General features: G+C 39.0%; 2 protein-coding genes across 4 annotated transcripts in view; both read left to right on the forward strand.

Annotated features, from left to right (window-relative positions):
• Nucleotides 1-22142, forward strand: part of LOC129738936 (polymeric immunoglobulin receptor-like) — a 348269-nt gene that overhangs the window by 188028 nt on the left and 138099 nt on the right. The window lies entirely within an intron of this gene.
• LOC129738937 (uncharacterized) lies at nucleotides 7076-13935 on the forward strand. The gene is made up of 2 exons (XM_055730265.1): nucleotides 7076-7296; nucleotides 12206-13935. The coding sequence occupies exon 2, from the start codon at nucleotides 12210-12212 to the stop codon at nucleotides 13791-13793; it is 1584 nt and encodes a 527-aa protein (XP_055586240.1). The 5' UTR covers nucleotides 7076-7296; nucleotides 12206-12209; the 3' UTR covers nucleotides 13794-13935.

Consider the following 22142-nt stretch of genomic DNA (forward strand, 5'->3'; position numbering starts at 1 on the left):
TCTTCTGCCGAAACTCGATTTCATAGTTCTCATATAGCTCGTTTTTTATTCTTACTGAGCAATTGTGAAATAGAATTGTATGAATTCCCGTGAGAACTTTATCGTAGATTCCACAGGTGCTGTTCAAGGTGACATTGCGGTTGTTGGCTATCACCAATAGTGTGCCTGGTGTAATTTGCCTGACTTCCGTTGTCGCAGCTTTTTCTGTCATATCGCATGCTCCATGTTGAGCTCGGACTATTGAACTTTCGCATTGGTTATTGCTGATGTCAATAATTTGGGTTCTCTCACAAATTTGGACTTTGTCGTTTCCACGGCATGGTGAAATGGTGGCTAGCGTTTGCTCCGAGTTCGCAAAAACCGTACGATGATTGATTTTGAATGTCCGGTTGGAGATTGGTAAGGGTTCGATTACGAATTCCTGATACTTGGTTGGAAGGAGTCTGGGAATGTTCACCGAGATGATAAGAGTTGATCCTTTATAGATGACCGTTGTAGTGAGGATATCGTCGATGTTGTCCAGATGGTGTATCTCCACGCCTTGATTGTTTAGTTCGTTTACAATTGTTTTGATTTCTTTAGTCGAGAGGATTTGCCTACTTATAATGTTAAGTTTTGCAAGCATAATCGCGTATTCTATAGATTTTAGTGAGTCTAGAAGTATATCGGTTTTGAATATCAAGGCTATTCTTTGATTTTCAGTTATCACGTTATCGCTAGTTTGGAGAAAATTTCTCAAAAGGTTTTGTTGAATTTTTATATCGTTGTTCACAAGGTTTATCCTATTTTCAAATTTGGAGTTGATTTTTATTTGTCTGTTATTTTGTTTTATTAATCCTGCTTGCGATTTCCTTAGGCTGTCTAAATCTGAGTTTATAATTCTTAAATCCTCTGCGTCTAAATTTCCTGATACAAATTTAATTACACTTCCAAGGGTTTCAATTGCACGTTTTGATCTAAATGAATTTATATTGATAGTGTTAAATGTAAATCTGATTTCTCTTAATTTTGTTTGTAAAATTTCTGACAATTCATTAGATGAGTTTTTAAGTTGTTGAGACACATTTTCTAGGATAGAAATGGAAATTTCAAATTGTGGTAATTCGACAATATGTAAGAGTCTATCATATCCTGCGATTATCCTCCCTTCTCCTCTTTGAAGAATCAACGCTCCTGCGTTGTTCGTTATATCGTGAATTTGAACATATTGACAATTGATTGTTCTTATTACGATCAGAATTACGAGGTTACTCAAGTGAGACATTATGCTGTGGGGTAAAAAGAGTTTGTTTAGTGCAAAATTTAATTTTTCCTAAGTTTTTTCAATTTTGATTTATGAATTACAATATTCCTATGATCAGTAAAAGTTTTACGTTTGTCTTGTAAGACCTTAACTTTTTTGTATCTTCTACGTTTTTTGTTCCTGATTCCTTGTATTCTGTTGTACAAGCTTTGGTCTGTTTCAAAGTTTGGTTCAGGGGATCTATTTTTGTTGTGTTGGTCTATAGTTTGTTTTTGATATTTTTCTAGTCGTTCTACGACTTCATCGAAAATTTTATTTCTATTTTCCAAAATGAGTTCAAGATTTAGGGGTCGTTCTTCTCCTTCTTTAATGCCATAAAATATTTCAAGGGGTTTAAGTTTTGTTGCAGAATGAATGGTTGTATTATAAAGTGTTGTGGCAATTTGATATTTCTGTTTGTCAGGAATGTCATCATACTTATCTTTGATGCAAAGAAAAATTTCACTCAGGGTGGAATGGAATTTTTCAACGATGCCGTTTACTTGGCTGTTATTGGGTGGTACAAAATAAAGTTCTGATTCAAGTCTGTTAAGTAGACTTCGAATTTCAATGGATCGAAATGCTGGTTCGTTGTCACAAACAATCAATTTAGGAGTGCCAAAGGTAGAAATAATTTTGATCAGAGCCTTTTTTATGTCCGGTATTGATCTGGATTTAATGGGAGTTAGGACAGCAAAGCGAGAAAGTTTGTCTACTGTAGAGATGAAAAGGTTTGGTTGGGAAATGAAAATATCCATGTGGACTATGTCTAGGGGTTTTTTGGGAATAGGTGTAGAAGCAAAGGAAATTTTGTACGGGATTCGCTCATACTTATTCTCAAGGCATGTTGTGCAGAGATTTATGTATGTTCGAATCTTATTCCGCATTTTTGGGAAATAAAACCTTTTAATTATTACTTTCTGGTTTTCTTCCACACCCCTGTGGGCACGTTGATGTGTATTTTCGATAATTGCATCCTGTTCTTCTGTGCTTCTGAGGTCCTGTAATAAACATTGCGTTAGTATAACTTTAAAGGTTTTGTTTCGAGAAAAATAATTTTTATAAGTAATTTGGAGGGTATTTAACAAGGATTCGGGGCAAAGTATACCTGTTATCCTGGACGGGTGTAAGAATTCCTTAAACATTCTTATGAAGAATGGTACGCCAAATACCACTTTGGTTAAGGTTCTTCTGAAAATTCCTGGGAAAATTTCTTCAAACTCTTCTGATTCTTGGTCTCCTTGTTTCAGAAGAATTTGGTTTCTATAAATATTCAGAGGTAGTTCTGTCATTTTCAAGAAATCTTCATTATCCGATTCTGCAGAATGAGCAGTGATATCTGAAGAGCTTTCGTCATCACTTTGATCATTATTGTGTAGATCTCCTGTTAGATTTCCTTCTAGATTACCTTCCAAATTTATTCGGGACAGACCGTCGGCGACGACGTTTTGTTTACCGGGTCTGAATTTAATTTCAAAGTCATATTCCTTTAATCTTAGAGACCATCTCGCGAGTTTTCCGTGAGGGTCTTTGAGGTTTAAGGCGTATGTTAATGGCTGATGGTCCGTGTAGAGGATAAATTTTCTTCCATAAACGTATGGTCGAAAATACTTACACGCCCAATCTATGGCTAAAAGTTCTTTTTCAATTGTACTATATTTCTCTTCACTTTTCGATAAGGTTCGAGAAGCAAAGGCAATGGGCTTATCTTGTCCAATTGGTCCTTGAGACAAGACCGCTCCTACGGCATATTTTGAGGCATCCGTCGTTAACACAAATTGCTTCGTGAAATCTGGATATATCAAAATTTGGCTGCTTGTAAGGATCTTTTTACATTTCTCAAATGCTGAGATGAATTCGGGCGTATGAGTAACACGCTCTCCCTTTCTCAACTGTTGAGTTAAAGGTTTGGCTATCCTGGCAAAGTCACGAATGAATTTGCGATAGTAACCGAGAATTCCTAAGAAAGCTCTCAGGTCCTTTTCGGTGTTGGGCAAAGTCCATTCTTTTATTGCCTTGATCTTGTCCGGGTTAGGTTTTACACCTTCGGGTGTCACGACGTGTCCCAGAAAAGCTACTTCCTTATGTAAAAACTCACTTTTGTCTAATTGGACCTTCATATTGAATTTCTTCAAAGTATTGAAGATTTTTCCCAGATTCTCCAAGTGTTCTTGAAGGCTGGTTGAATAGACAATTATGTCGTCCATGTAGACCAAGCATATTTTTCCGATATGATCACGGAGTATGTTATCCATAACTCTTTGAAAAGTTGATGGAGCGTTTCGGAGGCCAAAGGGCATCCTGACAAACTCGTATAAACCGTGATCAACGCTAAATGCCGTCTTCGGTATGTCTTTCTCATGTACTTCGATCTGATGAAACCCTGAGGCTAGATCGAGCGTTGAGAAATACATGCATTTCCCTAATTTGTCTAATATCTCAGTGATATTAGGAATAGGGTACCGGTCGCTAATAGTTTTTTCATTTAGCTTCCTGTAATCAATCACCAATCGCCATTTCTTCAAGCCAGAAGCATCGACCTTTTTGGGGACGATCCAAATGGGTGAGGACCATGGGGAGACTGATGGCCTTATGATGCCTTGGTCCAGCATCTTTGAAATCTGTCGTTGTACTTCTTCCTTGTGGCAGAAGGGATAACGATAGGATTTCGTGTATACCGGTAGGTCATCGGTGGTGTTAATGCGATGTTTGATCGCGTTAGTAAAGCTGAGCTTTTGACCATCTTGATGAAAAATATCATCGTATTGAATCAGAAGTTCAGTCAGTTTCTTTTTTTCCTCAGAGTTCAAATGACTCAATCTCAATTGTGGAAGCAATGAACTTTTGTTCGTTTTTCCACCTTTGAGAGGAAGTTTAGAAGCTGTCGCTTCGACATGATTTATTTCGCCTATTGAAATATTTCGCTTTAATTTAACTGTTTCGTCCAATGTGTTACTCAACAACACATTAGCAAGGTTGTCATTTGCAGAATATAATCCTGCTAACAAAAATACGCCAGGGTGAATCTCGCGATCGTCTTCAATGCAAAAATCTCCATTTTCCAAAGTCTCAATCGGAATAATGTTTATTTCGTTTGCATTGAGAGTAAACGATTTTTGAGGATACTTTTTATACATTTTGATCCTCTCACCCGAAATTTTTAGTTCGTTTGAAGCAGTTAAAATCTCAGCTCCCATTTGTCTGAGTGCTTCATAGCCTATCAACCCATCAAAGAAAGGATGGAAGTCGAAGACAAAAAAAAGGAGTTTATTATTTTGAATTTGTGGGAAGGGGTTGAATTCCACGAATTTATCAACTGTATGCAGGCCACTAATGTTACGCACTTTTGCTGCATTAGTCGTCCTACATTTTTCAATATTTACATGATTCTTGCTAATATAATTTTTGTTGGCACCAGTGTCCACCAAAAATTTTAATTGTCCTTTAGAGGTTTGAATCATCACATAAGGGATAAAATTGTTTAGGTCTTTTTCGTTGGACCTAGATCCACCTGAAAATTTAAATCGTCTTCATTATCGGTTTCTGTTTTGGATTCCGATAATGTAGGGGTCTCTAATTGATTTTTAATTTTATTTGGATTCTGTGCTGGAGAATCCTCCTCCGGATAGTAGTTGTAATTTGGATCGAAGTAGGGATGATAAGGATTATAATAAGGGTAGTAAGGATCGGGATAATAGTTTTCAAAATAAGATTGATCTTCGGGGTATTGCTCGTGTGTTCGAATTTCTTGTCTGTTGAAAAGTTTGTTTCTGTTCATATAATTAACATTTTTCGTTTGGATTGACTGATCTACGTCCATCGGAGTCGGTGGGGGAAATCTGCTATAGGGTTTTGGTGCAAATGCGTTCCTGTTGGGCATAGGAAGTCTTGGAATTGGAAATTTCGGTATGAATGCGGGTCTGGATGGAAATTGGGATGGACCTGCTTGGGGTTGGTTAAATGGATTAGGCATTCCAAATGCCTGGGTCTGACGAAGTGGGGGTTGACTTACCTGAGATTGATTGAAGGGATTAAATGTTTGAGGACGGAACGAAAAATGTGGTTTGGGTGGCCTTTGAGGGGCCTCATTTTTGAAAGGGTTCGTTTTTTTGAGAAAGTTACCTTCCTGCATAGCTGCATCAAAGGCTTCTTTCAGGTTTTTGGGCTGTCTTGCCCTTACGATTCCACCAATTGGCTCTCTCAAGCCTGCCAAAAACACTTGCAGTGCATTTTCCTTGTGCGTGGCAATTCTGTCTGCCCGCACTGCACCGTTGTCTGTACTTATTGTTACATTGTTTATTAGAAGTGATAGTTTGTTACAAACGTTTGCGTAGAAGTCTTCAATATTCGATTGCTGAACAAGAGAAAACAATTCTCTTGTCAGCGTTACCTGGTCCCTTTTGTCGCTATAGTACGCTATAAGGTTTGATTGAATTTCGGACCAGATAAGCTGCGTACCATACAGCTCTAGGACCTGATCTGCGGGTCCTATTATTTTTGATCTTAAGGCCTGCAGCCAAATGTCATGGAATGGCGTGCCAGCCATAGGTTCAATGAAGGGTATGCAGTCATTAGCTGCTTTAAGGAACGAATGCAATTTACCGGGTTCTCCCCTAAAGGGTTGTAAATCCCGGATGACCTGAGGGGTCTGCATCGATTTTAGTATTTTTTCCGCTTTTTCGAAGACCGCTTGGGTCTCCTCAAGCATTCTTTGTGTTTCATTATCATTAGACATTTTATTTCTTTAATTTCACTTTTAAATTGTGTTAAAAAATTTTTTAAATATTGAATTTTTAATTTTTATTTCACTGTATTATTATTTTTTTCGTTATATTGTTTCACTTTTTGGTTATATTGTTCACTTATAGAACTAACTTAGCTTTTCTATTACTTACGTTCGATAATCCTTCGTCCGTAAGGATTCTAGCCGTCCCGTGGCCGTGATTGTTGATTCCGATGCGCACTTTGACACTTTTTCACTGTCACTTATTACAACACTTTCACTGTCCTCAATAATCCGTTGAGGATAGAACTGTTCGAATAATTTACCAGTGCTTAATGTCCTTTTAGCCTTTAAAGCTACAAATTTCCGATAAACCGTCGGAAATGTCTTACTTGACGAACTTTAAAACACTTTGCGCATCCTACCGACTGCGCCAGTTAAATTCGCGGGGTACTTCGGTATGTTTTTAAAAAACACAAACTGAACTGTACCGGGGCCGAAACTAGAATGATTTATTACTTTCGCTCTTAATACTACCGAGCCCCACTGGGGCGACAAATGACGAGTGCATCAAATGATACTTGATACCCTCGTCCGATGATGGTGCGCTGCTCCAGGTGTGGTTCTGCTGATCGTGCGTCTGCTAGAGCACGATCCTCGATGGGCCGGTTCCTTCGGTAACTTATATATATATATATATATATATATATATATATATATATATATATATATATATATATATATATATATATATATATATATATATACATATATATATATAAGTTACCGAAGGAACCGGCCCATCGAGGATCGTGCTCTAGCAGACGCACGATCAGCAGAACCACACCTGGAGCAGCGCACCATCATCGGACGAGGGTATCAAGTATCATTTGATGCACTCGTCATTTGTCGCCCCAGTGGGGCTCGGTAGTATTAAGAGCGAAAGTAATAAATCATTCTAGTTTCGGCCCCGGTACAGTTCAGTTGTGTTTTTTAAAAACATACCGAAGTACCCCGCGAATTTAACTGGCGCAGTCGGTAGGATGCGCAAAGTGTTTTAAAGTTCGTCAAGTAAGACATTTCCGACGGTTTATCGGAAATTTGTAGCTTTAAAGGCTAAAAGGACATTAAGCACTGGTAAATTATTCGAACAGTTCTATCCTCAACGGATTATTGAGGACAGTGAAAGTGTTGTAATAAGTGACAGTGAAAAAGTGTCAAAGTGCGCATCGGAATCAACAATCACGGCCACGGGACGGCTAGAATCCTTACGGACGAAGGATTATCGAACGTAAGTAATAGAAAAGCTAAGTTAGTTCTATAAGTGAACAATATAACCAAAAAGTGAAACAATATAACGAAAAAAATAATAATACAGTGAAATAAAAATTAAAAATTCAATATTTAAAAAATTTTTTAACACAATTTAAAAGTGAAATTAAAGAAATAAAATGTCTAATGATAATGAAACACAAAGAATGCTTGAGGAGACCCAAGCGGTCTTCGAAAAAGCGGAAAAAATACTAAAATCGATGCAGACCCCTCAGGTCATCCGGGATTTACAACCCTTTAGGGGAGAACCCGGTAAATTGCATTCGTTCCTTAAAGCAGCTAATGACTGCATACCCTTCATTGAACCTATGGCTGGCACGCCATTCCATGACATTTGGCTGCAGGCCTTAAGATCAAAAATAATAGGACCCGCAGATCAGGTCCTAGAGCTGTATGGTACGCAGCTTATCTGGTCCGAAATTCAATCAAACCTTATAGCGTACTATAGCGACAAAAGGGACCAGGTAACGCTGACAAGAGAATTGTTTTCTCTTGTTCAGCAATCGAATATTGAAGACTTCTACGCAAACGTTTGTAACAAACTATCACTTCTAATAAACAATGTAACAATAAGTACAGAAAACGGTGCAGTGCGGGCAGACAGAATTGCCACGCACAAGGAAAATGCACTACAAGTATTTTTGGCAGGCTTGAGAGAGCCAATTGGTGGAATCGTAAGGGCAAGACAGCCCAAAAACCTGAAAGAAGCCTTTGATGCAGCTATGCAGGAAGGTAACTTTCTCAAAAAAACGAACCCTTTCAAAAATGAGGCCCCTCAAAGGCCACCCAAACCACATTTTTCGTTCCGTCCTCAAACATTTAATCCCTTCAATCAATCTCAGGTAAGTCAACCCCCACTTCGTCAGACCCAGGCATTTGGAATGCCTAATCCATTTAACCAACCCCAAGCAGGTCCATCCCAATTTCCATCCAGACCCGCATTCATACCGAAATTTCCAATTCCAAGACTTCCTATGCCCAACAGGAACGCATTTGCACCAAAACCCTATAGCAGATTTCCCCCACCGACTCCGATGGACGTAGATCAGTCAATCCAAACGAAAAATGTTAATTATATGAACAGAAACAAACTTTTCAACAAGCAAGAAATTCGAACACACGAGCAATACCCCGAAGATCAATCTTATCTAGAAAACTATTATCCTGATCCATACTACCCTTATTATAATCCTTATCATCCCTACTTCGATCCAAATTACAATTACTATCCGGAGGAGGATTCTCCAGCAGAGAATCCAAATAAAATTAAAAATCAATTAGAGACCCCTACATTATCGGAATCCAAAACAGAAACCGATAATGAAGACGATTTAAATTTTCAGGTGGATCTAGGTCCAACGAAAAAGACCTAAACAATTTTATCCCTTATGTGATGATTCAAACCTCTAAAGGACAATTAAAATTTTTGGTGGACACTGGTGCCAACAAAAATTATATTAGCAAGAATCATGTAAATATTGAAAAATGTAGGACGACTAATGCAGCAAAAGTGCGTAACATTAGTGGCCTGCATACAGTTGACAAATTCGTGGAATTCAACCCCTTTCCACAAATTCAAAATAATAAACTCCTTTTTTTTGTCTTCGACTTCCATCCTTTCTTTGATGGGTTGATAGGCTATGAAGCACTCAGACAAATGGGAGCTGAGATTTTAACTGCTTCAAACGAACTAAAAATTTCGGGTGAGAGGATCAAAATGTATAAAAAGTATCCTCAAAAATCGTTTACTCTCAATGCAAACGAAATAAACATTATTCCGATTGAGACTTTGGAAAATGGAGATTTTTGCATTGAAGACGATCGCGAGATTCACCCTGGCGTATTTTTGTTAGCAGGATTATATTCTGCAAATGACAACCTTGCTAATGTGTTGTTGAGTAACACATTGGACGAAACAGTTAAATTAAAGCGAAATATTTCAATTGGCGAAATAAATCATGTCGAAGCGACAGCTTCTAAACTTCCTCTCAAAGGTGGAAAAACGAACAAAAGTTCATTGCTTCCACAATTGAGATTGAGTCATTTGAACTCTGAGGAAAAAAAGAAACTGACTGAACTTCTGATTCAATACGATGATATTTTTCATCAAGATGGTCAAAAGCTCAGCTTTACTAACGCGATCAAACATCGCATTAACACCACCGATGACCTACCGGTATACACGAAATCCTATCGTTATCCCTTCTGCCACAAGGAAGAAGTACAACGACAGATTTCAAAGATGCTGGACCAAGGCATCATAAGGCCATCAGTCTCCCCATGGTCCTCACCCATTTGGATCGTCCCCAAAAAGGTCGATGCTTCTGGCTTGAAGAAATGGCGATTGGTGATTGATTACAGGAAGCTAAATGAAAAAACTATTAGCGACCGGTACCCTATTCCTAATATCACTGAGATATTAGACAAATTAGGGAAATGCATGTATTTCTCAACGCTCGATCTAGCCTCAGGGTTTCATCAGATCGAAGTACATGAGAAAGACATACCGAAGACGGCATTTAGCGTTGATCACGGTTTATACGAGTTTGTCAGGATGCCCTTTGGCCTCCGAAACGCTCCATCAACTTTTCAAAGAGTTATGGATAACATACTCCGTGATCATATCGGAAAAATATGCTTGGTCTATATGGACGATATAATTGTCTATTCAACCAGCCTTCAAGAACACTTGGAGAATCTGGGAAAAATCTTCAATACTTTGAAGAAATTCAATATGAAGGTCCAATTAGACAAAAGTGAGTTTTTACATAAGGAAGTAGCTTTTCTGGGACACGTCGTGACACCCGAAGGTGTAAAACCTAACCCGGACAAGATCAAGGCAATAAAAGAATGGACTTTGCCCAACACCGAAAAGGACCTGAGAGCTTTCTTAGGAATTCTCGGTTACTATCGCAAATTCATTCGTGACTTTGCCAGGATAGCCAAACCTTTAACTCAACAGTTGAGAAAGGGAGAGCGTGTTACTCATACGCCCGAATTCATCTCAGCATTTGAGAAATGTAAAAAGATCCTTACAAGCAGCCAAATTTTGATATATCCAGATTTCACGAAGCAATTTGTGTTAACGACGGATGCCTCAAAATATGCCGTAGGAGCGGTCTTGTCTCAAGGACCAATTGGACAAGATAAGCCCATTGCCTTTGCTTCTCGAACCTTATCGAAAAGTGAGGAGAAATATAGCACAATCGAAAAAGAACTTTTAGCCATAGATTGGGCGTGTAAGTATTTTAGACCATATGTTTATGGAAGAAAATTTATCCTCTACACGGACCATCAGCCATTAACATACGCCTTAAACCTCAAAGACCCTCACGGAAAACTCGCAAGATGGTCTCTAAGATTAAAGGAATATGACTTTGAAATTAAATTCAGACCCGGTAAACAAAACGTCGTCGCCGACGGTCTGTCCAGAATAAATTTGGAAGGTAATCTAGAAGGAAATCTAACAGGAGATCTGCACAATAATGATCAAAGTGATGACGAAAGCTCTTCAGATATCACTGCCCATTCTGCAGAATCGGATAATGAAGATTTCTTGAAAATGACAGAACTACCTCTGAATATTTATAGAAACCAAATTCTTCTGAAACAAGGAGACCAAGAATCAGAAGAGTTTGAAGAAATTTTCCCAGGAATTTTCAGAAGAACCTTAACCAAAGTGGTATTTGGCGTACCATTCTTCATAAGAATGTTTAAGGACTTCTTACACCCATCCAGGATAACAGGTATACTTTGCCCCGAATCCTTGTTAAATACCCTCCAAATTACTTATAAAAATTATTTTTCTCGAAACAAAACCTTTAAAGTTATACTAACGCAATGTTTATTACAGGACCTCAGAAGCACAGAAGAACAGGATGCCATTATCGAAAATACACATCAACGTGCCCACAGGGGTGTGGAAGAAAACCAGAAAGTAATAATTAAAAGGTTTTATTTCCCAAAAATGCGGAATAAGATTCGAACATACATAAATCTCTGCACAACATGCCTTGAGAATAAGTATGAGCGAATCCCGTACAAAATTTCCTTTGCTTCTACACCTATTCCCAAAAAACCCCTAGACATAGTCCACATGGATATTTTCATTTCCCAACCAAACCTTTTTATCTCTACAGTAGACAAACTTTCTCGCTTTGCTGTCCTAACTCCCATAAAATCCAGATCAATACCGGACATAAAAAAGGCTCTGATCAAAATTATTTCTACCTTTGGCACTCCTAAACTGATTGTTTGTGACAACGAACCAGCATTTCGATCCATTGAAATTCGAAGTCTACTTAACAGACTTGAATCAGAACTTTATTTTGTACCACCCAATAACAGCCAAGTAAACGGCATCGTTGAAAAATTCCATTCCACCCTGAGTGAAATTTTTCTTTGCATCAAAGATAAGTATGATGACATTCCTGACAAACAGAAATATCTAATTGCCACAACACTTTATAATACAACCATTCATTCTGCAACAAAACTTAAACCCCTAGAAATATTTTATGGCATTAAAGAAGGAGAAGAACGACCCCTAAATCTTGAACTTATTTTGGAAAATAGAAATAAAATTTTCGATGAAGTCGTAGAACGACTAGAAAAATATCAAAAACAAACTATAGACCAACACAACAAAAACAGATCCCCTGAACCAAACTTTGAAACAGACCAAAGCTTGTACAACAGAATACAAGGAATCAGGAACAAAAAACGTAGAAGATACAAAAAAGTTAAGGTCTTACAAGACAAACGTAAAACTTTTACTGATCATAGGAATATTGTAATTCATAAATCAAAATTGAAAAAACTTAGGAAAAGTTAAATTTTGCACTAAACAAACTCTTTTTACCCCACAGCATAATGTCTCACTTGAGTAACCTCGTAATTCTGATCGTAATAAGAACAATCATTTGTCAATATGTTCAAATTCACGATATAACGAACAACGCAGGAGCGTTGATTCTTCAAAGAGGAGAAGGGAGGATAATCGCAGGATATGATAGACTCTTACATATTATCGAACTACCACAATTTGAAATGTCCATTTCTATCCTTGAAAATGTGTCTCAACAACTTAAAAACTCATCAAGTGAATTGTCAGAAATTTTACAAACAAAATTAAGAGAAATCAGATTTACATTTAACACTATCAATATAAATTCATTTAGATCAAAACGTGCAATTGAAACCCTTGGAAGTGTAATTAAATTTGTATCAGGAAATTTAGACGCAGAGGATTTAAGAATTATAAACTCAGATTTAGACAGCCTAAGGAAATCGCAAGCAGGATTAATAAAACAAAATAACAGACAAATAAAAATCAACTCCAAATTTGAAAATAGGATAAACCTTGTGAACAACGACATAAAAATTCAACAAAACCTTTTGAGAAATTTTCTCCAAACTAGCGATAACGTGATAACTGAAAATCAAAGAATAGCCTTGATATTCAAAACCGATATACTTCTAGACTCACTAAAATCTATAGAATACGCGATTATGCTTGCAAAACTTAACATTATAAGTAGGCAAATCCTCTCGACTAAAGAAATCAAAACAATTGTAAACGAACTAAACAATCAAGGCGTGGAGATACACCATCTGGACAACATCGACGATATCCTCACTACAACGGTCATCTATAAAGGATCAACTCTTATCATCTCGGTGAACATTCCCAGACTCCTTCCAACCAAGTATCAGGAATTCGTAATCGAACCCTTACCAATCTCCAACCGGACATTCAAAATCAATCATCGTACGGTTTTTGCGAACTCGGAGCAAACGCTAGCCACCATTTCACCATGCCGTGGAAACGACAAAGTCCAAATTTGTGAGAGAACCCAAATTATTGACATCAGCAATAACCAATGCGAAAGTTCAATAGTCCGAGCTCAACATGGAGCATGCGATATGACAGAAAAAGCTGCGACAACGGAAGTCAGGCAAATTACACCAGGCACACTATTGGTGATAGCCAACAACCGCAATGTCACCTTGAACAGCACCTGTGGAATCTACGATAAAGTTCTCACGGGAATTCATACAATTCTATTTCACAATTGCTCAGTAAGAATAAAAAACGAGCTATATGAGAACTATGAAATCGAGTTTCGGCAGAAGACGATTCTGCCTATACAAGCAGAAAAAATATCGCCCGTGTACGTTGAACCGCACACCAATTATTCGGAAATTAAAGAACTGCACCTGAAAAACAGAAGACACTTGGAAAGTCTCGAATCCAAGCAAACTGTTCAAAATGCATCACTAAGCTTTTTCGCCATAGTGATGATTTTACTGGTGGGTTTCGGCTTAAAGAAATTCAAAGAAAAGCTAGCAAAATTCCAGATCGCAACGGACGCAGAAATGCCCCAACCGAGACGTTTGGGACTTACGGAGGGAGCAGTTACCGAAGGAACCGGCCCATCGAGGATCGTGCTCTAGCAGACGCACGATCAGCAGAACCACACCTGGAGCAGCGCACCATCATCGGACGAGGGTATCAAGTATCATTTGATGCACTCGTCATTTGTCGCCCCAGTGGGGCTCGGTAGTATTAAGAGCGAAAGTAATAAATCATTCTAGTTTCGGCCCCGGTACAGTTCAGTTGTGTTTTTTAAAAACATACCGAAGTACCCCGCGAATTTAACTTATATATATATATATATATACATATCTATATATATATATATATATATATATATATATATATATATATATATATATATATATATATATATATATATATATATATATATATATATATATATATATATATATATATATATATATATATATATATATATATATATATATATATATATATATATATATATATATATATATATATAAGGGAACACCAATTTGAGCTTACAGTTTTCTAATTATTTTTTATTCTAGTAGTCATTCGAACTGGACAACTTTACGCTTTCAAACAATCTACGCGGGATACGCGATATCCTTTCAGCGCCAGATCAACTAACATACTTTTCCACGCGGGACAACTGTACCCATTCAGCACCAAAGTTATTTGTGCGAGGTACAAATCGCCCATTCAGCGTCAGAAACCAGTCAATCTACCCTTCGCCAGGAACTATCGTTCCCACTCAGCGAGCGAGTCCACAGACATAAACAGTTCAATGTGGGGTAATTGTTTTTTCTCATCACCCGTTCAGCATTGAGCCCACAAACAGTCCGTTCGAAGCAGAGTATGACTATTGTTTCAACGTATAACCAGCAGAAGCAGCAGTAACAGTAGTATAAAACTATCTCTGGAGGAATAAGTGTTAAGGTGTTAAGAATGTTAGCTTATTACCACTTTGCGTTCCATTTACTAACAGAGCAGTTTCATATGCGGATGCTGGGACTGAGGACTACTCATCAGTGAGGCACTTGCTTTCCATTTACTCACAAGGCTACTTTCGGCGATGAGGCAATTAAAGTTATTCAGTCTTGTACCAAAATGCGTTCCATTTACTTACAGATAGGCCAACAAACTTTTCACTTTCTCGGGACTTATTTAGGTTTGGGTTGGGTACTTACGTATCGATTGTTTCAATGAATCGGATTCGAACTTGCAAAACTGCTGGTGGTACAAAGTTCACAAATGAACCATAAGATTAAGTGAGCAGTAGTAAACTCAAATGGCACGATATTACTCACGAATAGATTATCACACCGTATGACCAAAGCCGCTATTACCTCAGCTTGTTTTTTTCCCGCCACCCAAGTTCTCAACAGATCTGGGTATCGAGAAAATTAATAAGTTGATTATCTGTACAGAAACACACAATAGACACAAAACGGCAATTGATTTTTGAAATACATCACATAATTTATCATTGAAACACGATTGAATTATTTAAAATTGAGTAAAACTATAGTTAAATTGTTAAAATTTAAAGACTATATCAACTATCAACCAGTCATCAAGCCAGTGCTGCCAGTCATTGTTTGTCCTGATTTGTCCTGATTTTCGAAAAAAAAAGCTCTTTAAATGTAGTGAATTGTAAAGATTTCAAAAAACATCTAAACTTTAATTAAATTTATAGTTAAATTATCAGGATATTAAGCAAATCTTTACTAAAACAGTTAACCGATGATAATTTTCGGTTCAGATAATATTGAGATGGTGAATTTCCTTATAAACTGCAGGTCAGTCAAGATTCTGCTCGCATCAGTGCATAAATTAAGGCGTCTACAGTATCTGTATTTTGCCTTTATTTATGCAATTCAAGCTGAATTTGTGGTGCCCTGAAAAATCCTGATTTCTTCATCATATTATCCCTGGGTTTCGATAGAATTTCATTCTGCTTATTCCTGCAGCGGATGAAAAGTATATCTTAAAAGTATATCTTCTGAGCCTGTGAAAACCCGTATGCCAGCATGAAAAAATCGGCTGGGACGAAAAAACAAAGTTTTGGCATGCTTTGTTCCAGGTCACAAGACTCAATTATTGGTATAGCCCGATTTCTCAATATTTTATTCAAAAAATAAAAAATATTCGCGCAGTGAGCTAAAGAGCCACAGTTTTACATCGGAAAAGCCACATGCGACCTATGGTCTAGTCATTTTCAAAGAATCTGTTAATTCTTTTTAGTAAAGCATTTTAACTTTTCCTCGTAAAATTAAAATGTTTCCCTTTTTTGTGACTTAAATATACTCATCGTTACAATATAAGTGCGTTGTTTTCAAATCAAAATGAAGCTCAATTTGTTGACTGCTAATTAAATTATTTGGATTGTGAAACAATTAATTGTAATAGCAAATTTTTGGATGAAAATAGTTTTAATTTTGGCAGTTTGAACAAAATAATCAATAAAAATATTATTGATTATTTTGTTCAAACTGCCAAAATTAAAACTATTTTCATCCAAAAATTTGCTATTCAAAGACATCAAATATGCAAACGAAAATATTTTTAACTTTTTCCGTTAGTTTCAAGTGATTTGAATTATCAAAATTAATAAGTGTTTTTTTTTATTCGCGAACGGATAAAATTCTCTTGTGAGCGGTTGAAGCGCCTGGACTATATTCAGGCGTATAGAATTTTTCTTGTCTTCACTTTTCTACAGAAATATTTACCAACTCATTACTAAAAATTAAAAAAAATGCATGAAATAAATAAAAGTGACTGCCAACATTTTTCTCTAAAAAAACCTGTCACTCGCTGTTCTGGAGACCCTACACCCTAAACGAGGAACAAAAACATAGCAGCGAAAAGCATCTCTCGACACGGCACGAACGAAACGGACGTGGCAATTTCGTGCCGGGTTCCGGTTGAAAGTGGCCAAGAAAATGCGGCGGAAAAAATAAACCCGATGTGCAGCGATGATGGCGAGGCTTGCAATAACAATAAACAGTGGACCGACGACGACGAGGGAGTTTGTTTGCATTTGTTTTTGTGTCCTTGTTTTTCAGTCTCTTGGGTTTTAAGTTTGCTCAGATGGGTTTCCGGGGTTTTTTTTTGTAGTTGCAAAGCCATGGCTTTTGTCGACAATTCCTGGTTGAATCTTTGTCCCCCCACTCATTACCCAGCTTTTGAGCGCGGGAGAGCTCGCGTTAAACTTTATTGGGATACAAACGGTTAGTGTAGCCTGGAGGCTATTTCGGTTGCTTCCATCCACTACTACTGGCAGCATAATTGATTACCAGACGTGTTTTTTAACTTTTCAGTTCAACGTCAGCAGTTTGGGTGCAGTTCATTTTGCTGTCATCAGTTAGCTCAAAATGAATATTTAAAAAAATGTATATTTAGAGAGGTTTTTCTGGGTAGCGAGATCGATTTTCAAACAATTTAGATAGTCGAAACGTGGTACTATTATAAATTGTTCCGATGCTAAAGAAAAACTACTACACCCATAGAAGAGTTTGCAAAAAATCAAGGCCTATTTAGCAAATCTCTATGCCGAAAGTGCGCTGATAAGTTCACTGTACCAAAGATGATAATATTATGTTTGAAAAAGCACTACTGGCATAAGGACTCGACCCCAAGCAAAATTATGCAGGGCCACTACATTTAAGCGATACAAGAAAAACTTTTTATGGTGCACTTGAAGCCAAATGGGTATAAGCGCTTAAAGGCTTATTTCGAGAAAACACGCTTTTAAGTGCTTTTAAGTTGTTGTGTTTAGCCATTTTCCCTATTTTTTTCGAAATTTTGTCTATTTCTCTCGAACGTAAAAGTATGTAGATAATCTATATATATAAAAAGCAATTATCTGTATGTTTGTTTGTTTGTTTGTTTGTTTGTTTGTTTGTCCTCTATAGACTTAGCCGTCTTAAGAGCTAGAGATCTGAAATTTGGCATGGATGCTCATTAGGACCAGGAATGATGAAAAATGTTTTTAGATTTATGGACGACCCCTTCTGAAGGGGGTCGTCCATACAAGACAAATATTGTTTTCACGTTATTGACGTTATTTTCCGTCGGATTGTGATGAAAATTTGCACATGAGTGTTTTGAGAGACGAACAATCGATTACAGATATCAAATTTAGGGTCAGGGGTTGGCCAAAGGGGTCGTCCATATTCACTGATTAATGTTTTTGCGGTATTGGCGTTATTATACATCGGATTGTGAGAAAAATTTGCACATTTGTGTTTTGAGAGACGAGCAATCGATTACAGTTATCAAATTTAGGGTTTGAGGTCGGCAAAAGGGGTCGTCCATATTCACTGATTAATGTTTTTGCGATATTGGCTTTATTTTACATTGGATTGTGATGAAAATTTGCACATAAGTGTTTTGAAAGACGAACAATCGATTTCAAGTTTCGAATTGCGGATCAGAAGTCGGCTGAAGGAGGCGTCCATACCCAACTTTAATGTTTTTTGCGATTTTGACGTTATTCTACATTGGATTGAGATGGAAATTTCCGCATAGGAGTTTTGAGGGACGCTCTTTTGCTTTCAGGTTTCAAATCTTGATTCAGGGGTCGGCAAAAGGGGTTATTATCTGTTCACTGTTTTTACGATATTCTCTTAATTGAGCATAGAATTGTAATGAAAATTGGCACATGGGAGTTTAACAGAAAAGATAATTGATTTCAGGTGTCAAGTTTTGAATCGTGGTCAAAAAAAGGCCATCCATGTTAGTTGCTCACTGTTTTCGCGATATTGTCGTGATCATGCATCGGATTGAGATGAAAATGTTCAGATGAGGGTTATAATCTATGAGCAATTGACTCCAGGTAGCATGTTCCGCGTCAAGGGTCGGCGAAAGGGGCGTCTATATTCACTGATCACTGTTTTCAAGTTCCTGACGTAATTTTACATATAATTTGAAAAGAAAAAAATGGCACAAGGGAGACTTGAGGAACGTAAAATTAGTTTCAATTATCGAATTTCGGGCCATGGGACAGAAAAAGAGGGTTTCATTGAAAGTTCAGTGTTTTGTGCAATAATTTTGTCGGAGGCAGTTAATTGATACCAATTTAAGTGTGAAGGTCAAGCAAAAGAGTCGTGCACACAAACAAATAGTACATGTTTCAGCCATAATGTCTAGATTTTGCAACCGATCGAGAAGAAAACACTCTCACATAAATTTTAATAAAAAGCCAATCAACAGTTTAATTTGAATTTCAAGTAACAGTAATAGTAGCGACTTTAAACACTGTTGAATTTTTTCCCCAAAATTGTCGAAAGAATGTTTCGAATTCATTCTCTAAACTCATTTTGACGAACCAATGATTTAAAGCGAAACGAAGTTCGTACGGGTTCAGCTAGTATTAAATAAATATGAAACCAAATACAGTTTGAAATATGAAGAACCGTTTGGCATTATTAACTCAAATTCTATAATTTTTGCACATACAGTGAGCGAAATAAGAATAGCACCACTATGTGTTTTCTTTGTTAAAATATGAATGTTTGAAAATCACCAAAATTTTCTTCTATAAATTGTTTTGAATTGTTTAACGGATAAATCAAGCATTAGTTTACTTTTTTTGGACGTTGCAATTGGCGTTGAGGACCAAAACTATGGAAAAAAGGGTGCGAAATAAGAATAGCACCACTTGTGTTTTTCAACAAAAACAAGATTATTTCTAAAAATTTACTGTGTAAAAGTGAATAATAATGCTTCTACGTGGCTAGTGAACGGTAGACAATGTGCAACTCGAGACCCCATACACCCAACCTTCGGGTAGTGGTCATATCACCTCTTGTCTGCAACTCCGATTCTCTACCTCCCCGTGGTGCTAGCTGGGGTGCGAGCAACCTTAGATCGGGTACCAAACCACGGTGGATGCTTTGGTCGCATGCAGACTGAGTCAAGGGGCTTCGTACGCGTCTGTTCTCCATGTCAGGGGCGGCGTGCGGAGTGCAACAACGTCCTGGTGGTGTTCGGGACCCAAAACAGCAATATTACGATGGTCCTCCTGCGAGATAGTGGGGTTAGCTGCGGGCCTTGCGAGCCCGTGACTACAAAAAACATAAGCAACGAACAACATATTTCGGATGGAAATCGGCAAAGACCCACGCGACGAAAAGGGACTAGCGATTGGAAACATGGAACTGCCGATCTCTAAATTTTGTGGGAAGGGCTCCACGGTACGAATGTACCCAGATGGTCGTGCCATCTACCAGAGCTGTGGCAACACACACGAGCTTGGAACAGCTTTTATAGTGATGGGAAAAATGTAAAAGCGCGTGATCGAATGGTGGCCGATCAACTCACGAATGTGCCGGTTGAGAATCAAGGGCCGGTTCTTCAACATCAGCATCATCAACGTGCACAGCTCTCAACTCGGAAGTACCGGTGACGACAAGGACGAATTTTACGCGCAGCTAGAGCGTGAATACGACTGTTGCCCAAAACATGATATCAAGATCGTCATCGGGGATTTCAATGCTCAGGTCGGCCAGGAGGGGGAATTCAAAGCGACAATTGGAAGATTCAGTGCGCACCAGCTGACCAACGAAAACGGCTTCAGACTTATTGATTTCGCCGCCTCCAAACGAATGGCCGTACGTAGTATCTTTTTCCAGCATCGCCTCCCACACAAGTACACCTGGAGATCACCGTACCAAACGCAATCCCAGATCGGCCACGTTTTAATTGACAGCCGGCACTTCTCGGACATCATCGACGTTAGATCATGTCGAGGCGCCAACATCGAGTCAGATCACTATCTGGTGATGGTGAAGATGCGCCCAGAACTCTCCGTAGTGAACAACACACGAAACCAGCGCCTGCCTCGGTTAAATATCGCGCGACTGAAGCAGCCTGAGGTCGCGGCAGACTACGCGCAATCGGTCGAAGCAGCGCTGCCGGCAGAGGACGAGCTTGACGAAGCCCCTCTCGAGGACTGTTGGGATACCATCAAGACAGCCATCAACAGTGCTGCGGAGAACGTCATCGGTTATGTGGAGCGAACTTGACGGAACGACTGGTTCGACGAGGAGTGTAGGAGAGTGACGGACGAAGAGAATGCCGCGCGGGCGGCAGTCGTGCAAAGAGGCACCCGTCGAAATGTGGAAAATCACCGACAGCGGAAGAGGCAGCGAGTCCCAATTTTCCAGGAGAAAAAGCGCCGCCTGGAGGAGGAGGATCTCGAGGAGCTGGAACAGCTGCATCGTTCCCAAGAAACACGAAAGTTCTATCAGAAACTCAACGCATCCCGCAAAGGCTTCGTGCCGCAAGCCGAAATGTGCCGGGATAAGGACGGGGGAATCCTGACGGACAAACGTGAGGTGATCAAAAGGTGGCAGCAGCAATTCAATGAACACCTGAAGGGCGCACATGCAGGAGATCAAGACGGTGGGGGAAGGTACATCGCCGGCGTAGCCAACGACGAAGAGGAGCTACTCCCAACGATGAGTGAAGTTAAGGAAGCCATTCGCCAGCTGAATAGAAACAAGTCGGCTGGGAAGGATGGCATCGCAGCTGAACTCATCAAAATGGGCCCGGACAGGTTGGCCAATTGCCTACACCGGTTGATAATCCGGATCTGGGACATAGAACAGCTACCGGAGGAGTGGAAGGAGGGGGTAATATGCCCCATCTACAAGAAGGGCGACAAATTGGACTGTGAGAACTACCGAGCGATCACTGTCCTCAATGCCGCCTACAAAGTGTTGTCCCGAATCCTACTCCGCCGCCTAACGCCACAAGCAAACAGATTCGTGGGAAGTCATCAGGCTGGCTTCATGGAGGGACGGTCAACGACTGACCAGATATTTACATTACGGCAAATCCTCCAAAAATGCCGGGAACAAGTCCCTACGCACCATCTATTCATCGACTTCAAAGCCGCATACGACACGATCGACCGTAACGAGCTATGGAAATCATGGACGAGAACGGTTTTTCCGGGAAGCTGATCAGACTGATCAAGGCGACGATGGATGGAACGCAGTGCTGTGTGCGGATTTCGGGTGAATTGTCGAGTTCATTCGAATCTCGCAGGGGGATTCGACAAGGTAATGGTCTATCCTGCATGATGTTCAACGTGGCGCTAGAAGGTGTTATTCGACGAGCGGTGGGCGAAATGCGGGGCACGATTTTCAACAGATCCAGTCAACTTATCTGCTTTGCCGATGACATTGATATAGTCGGCAGATCATCTGCGGCGGTGGAGGAGATCTACCGCAAACTGAAACGCGAAGCAGGAAGGATTGAGTTGATGATTAATACGTCCAAGACGAAGTACATGCTGGCCTGCGGATCCGAGACCGACCGAACCCACTTGTCCAGTAATAACAAGGTCACGATCGACGGCGACGAGCTGGAGATAGTCGAAGACTTTGTCTATCTCGGCTCACTGGTGACCGCAGACAATGATACCAGCC

Source organism: Uranotaenia lowii, chromosome 1 (genome assembly GCF_029784155.1).
Source record: "Uranotaenia lowii strain MFRU-FL chromosome 1, ASM2978415v1, whole genome shotgun sequence".
NCBI classification, from domain to species: domain Eukaryota; kingdom Metazoa; phylum Arthropoda; class Insecta; order Diptera; family Culicidae; genus Uranotaenia; species Uranotaenia lowii.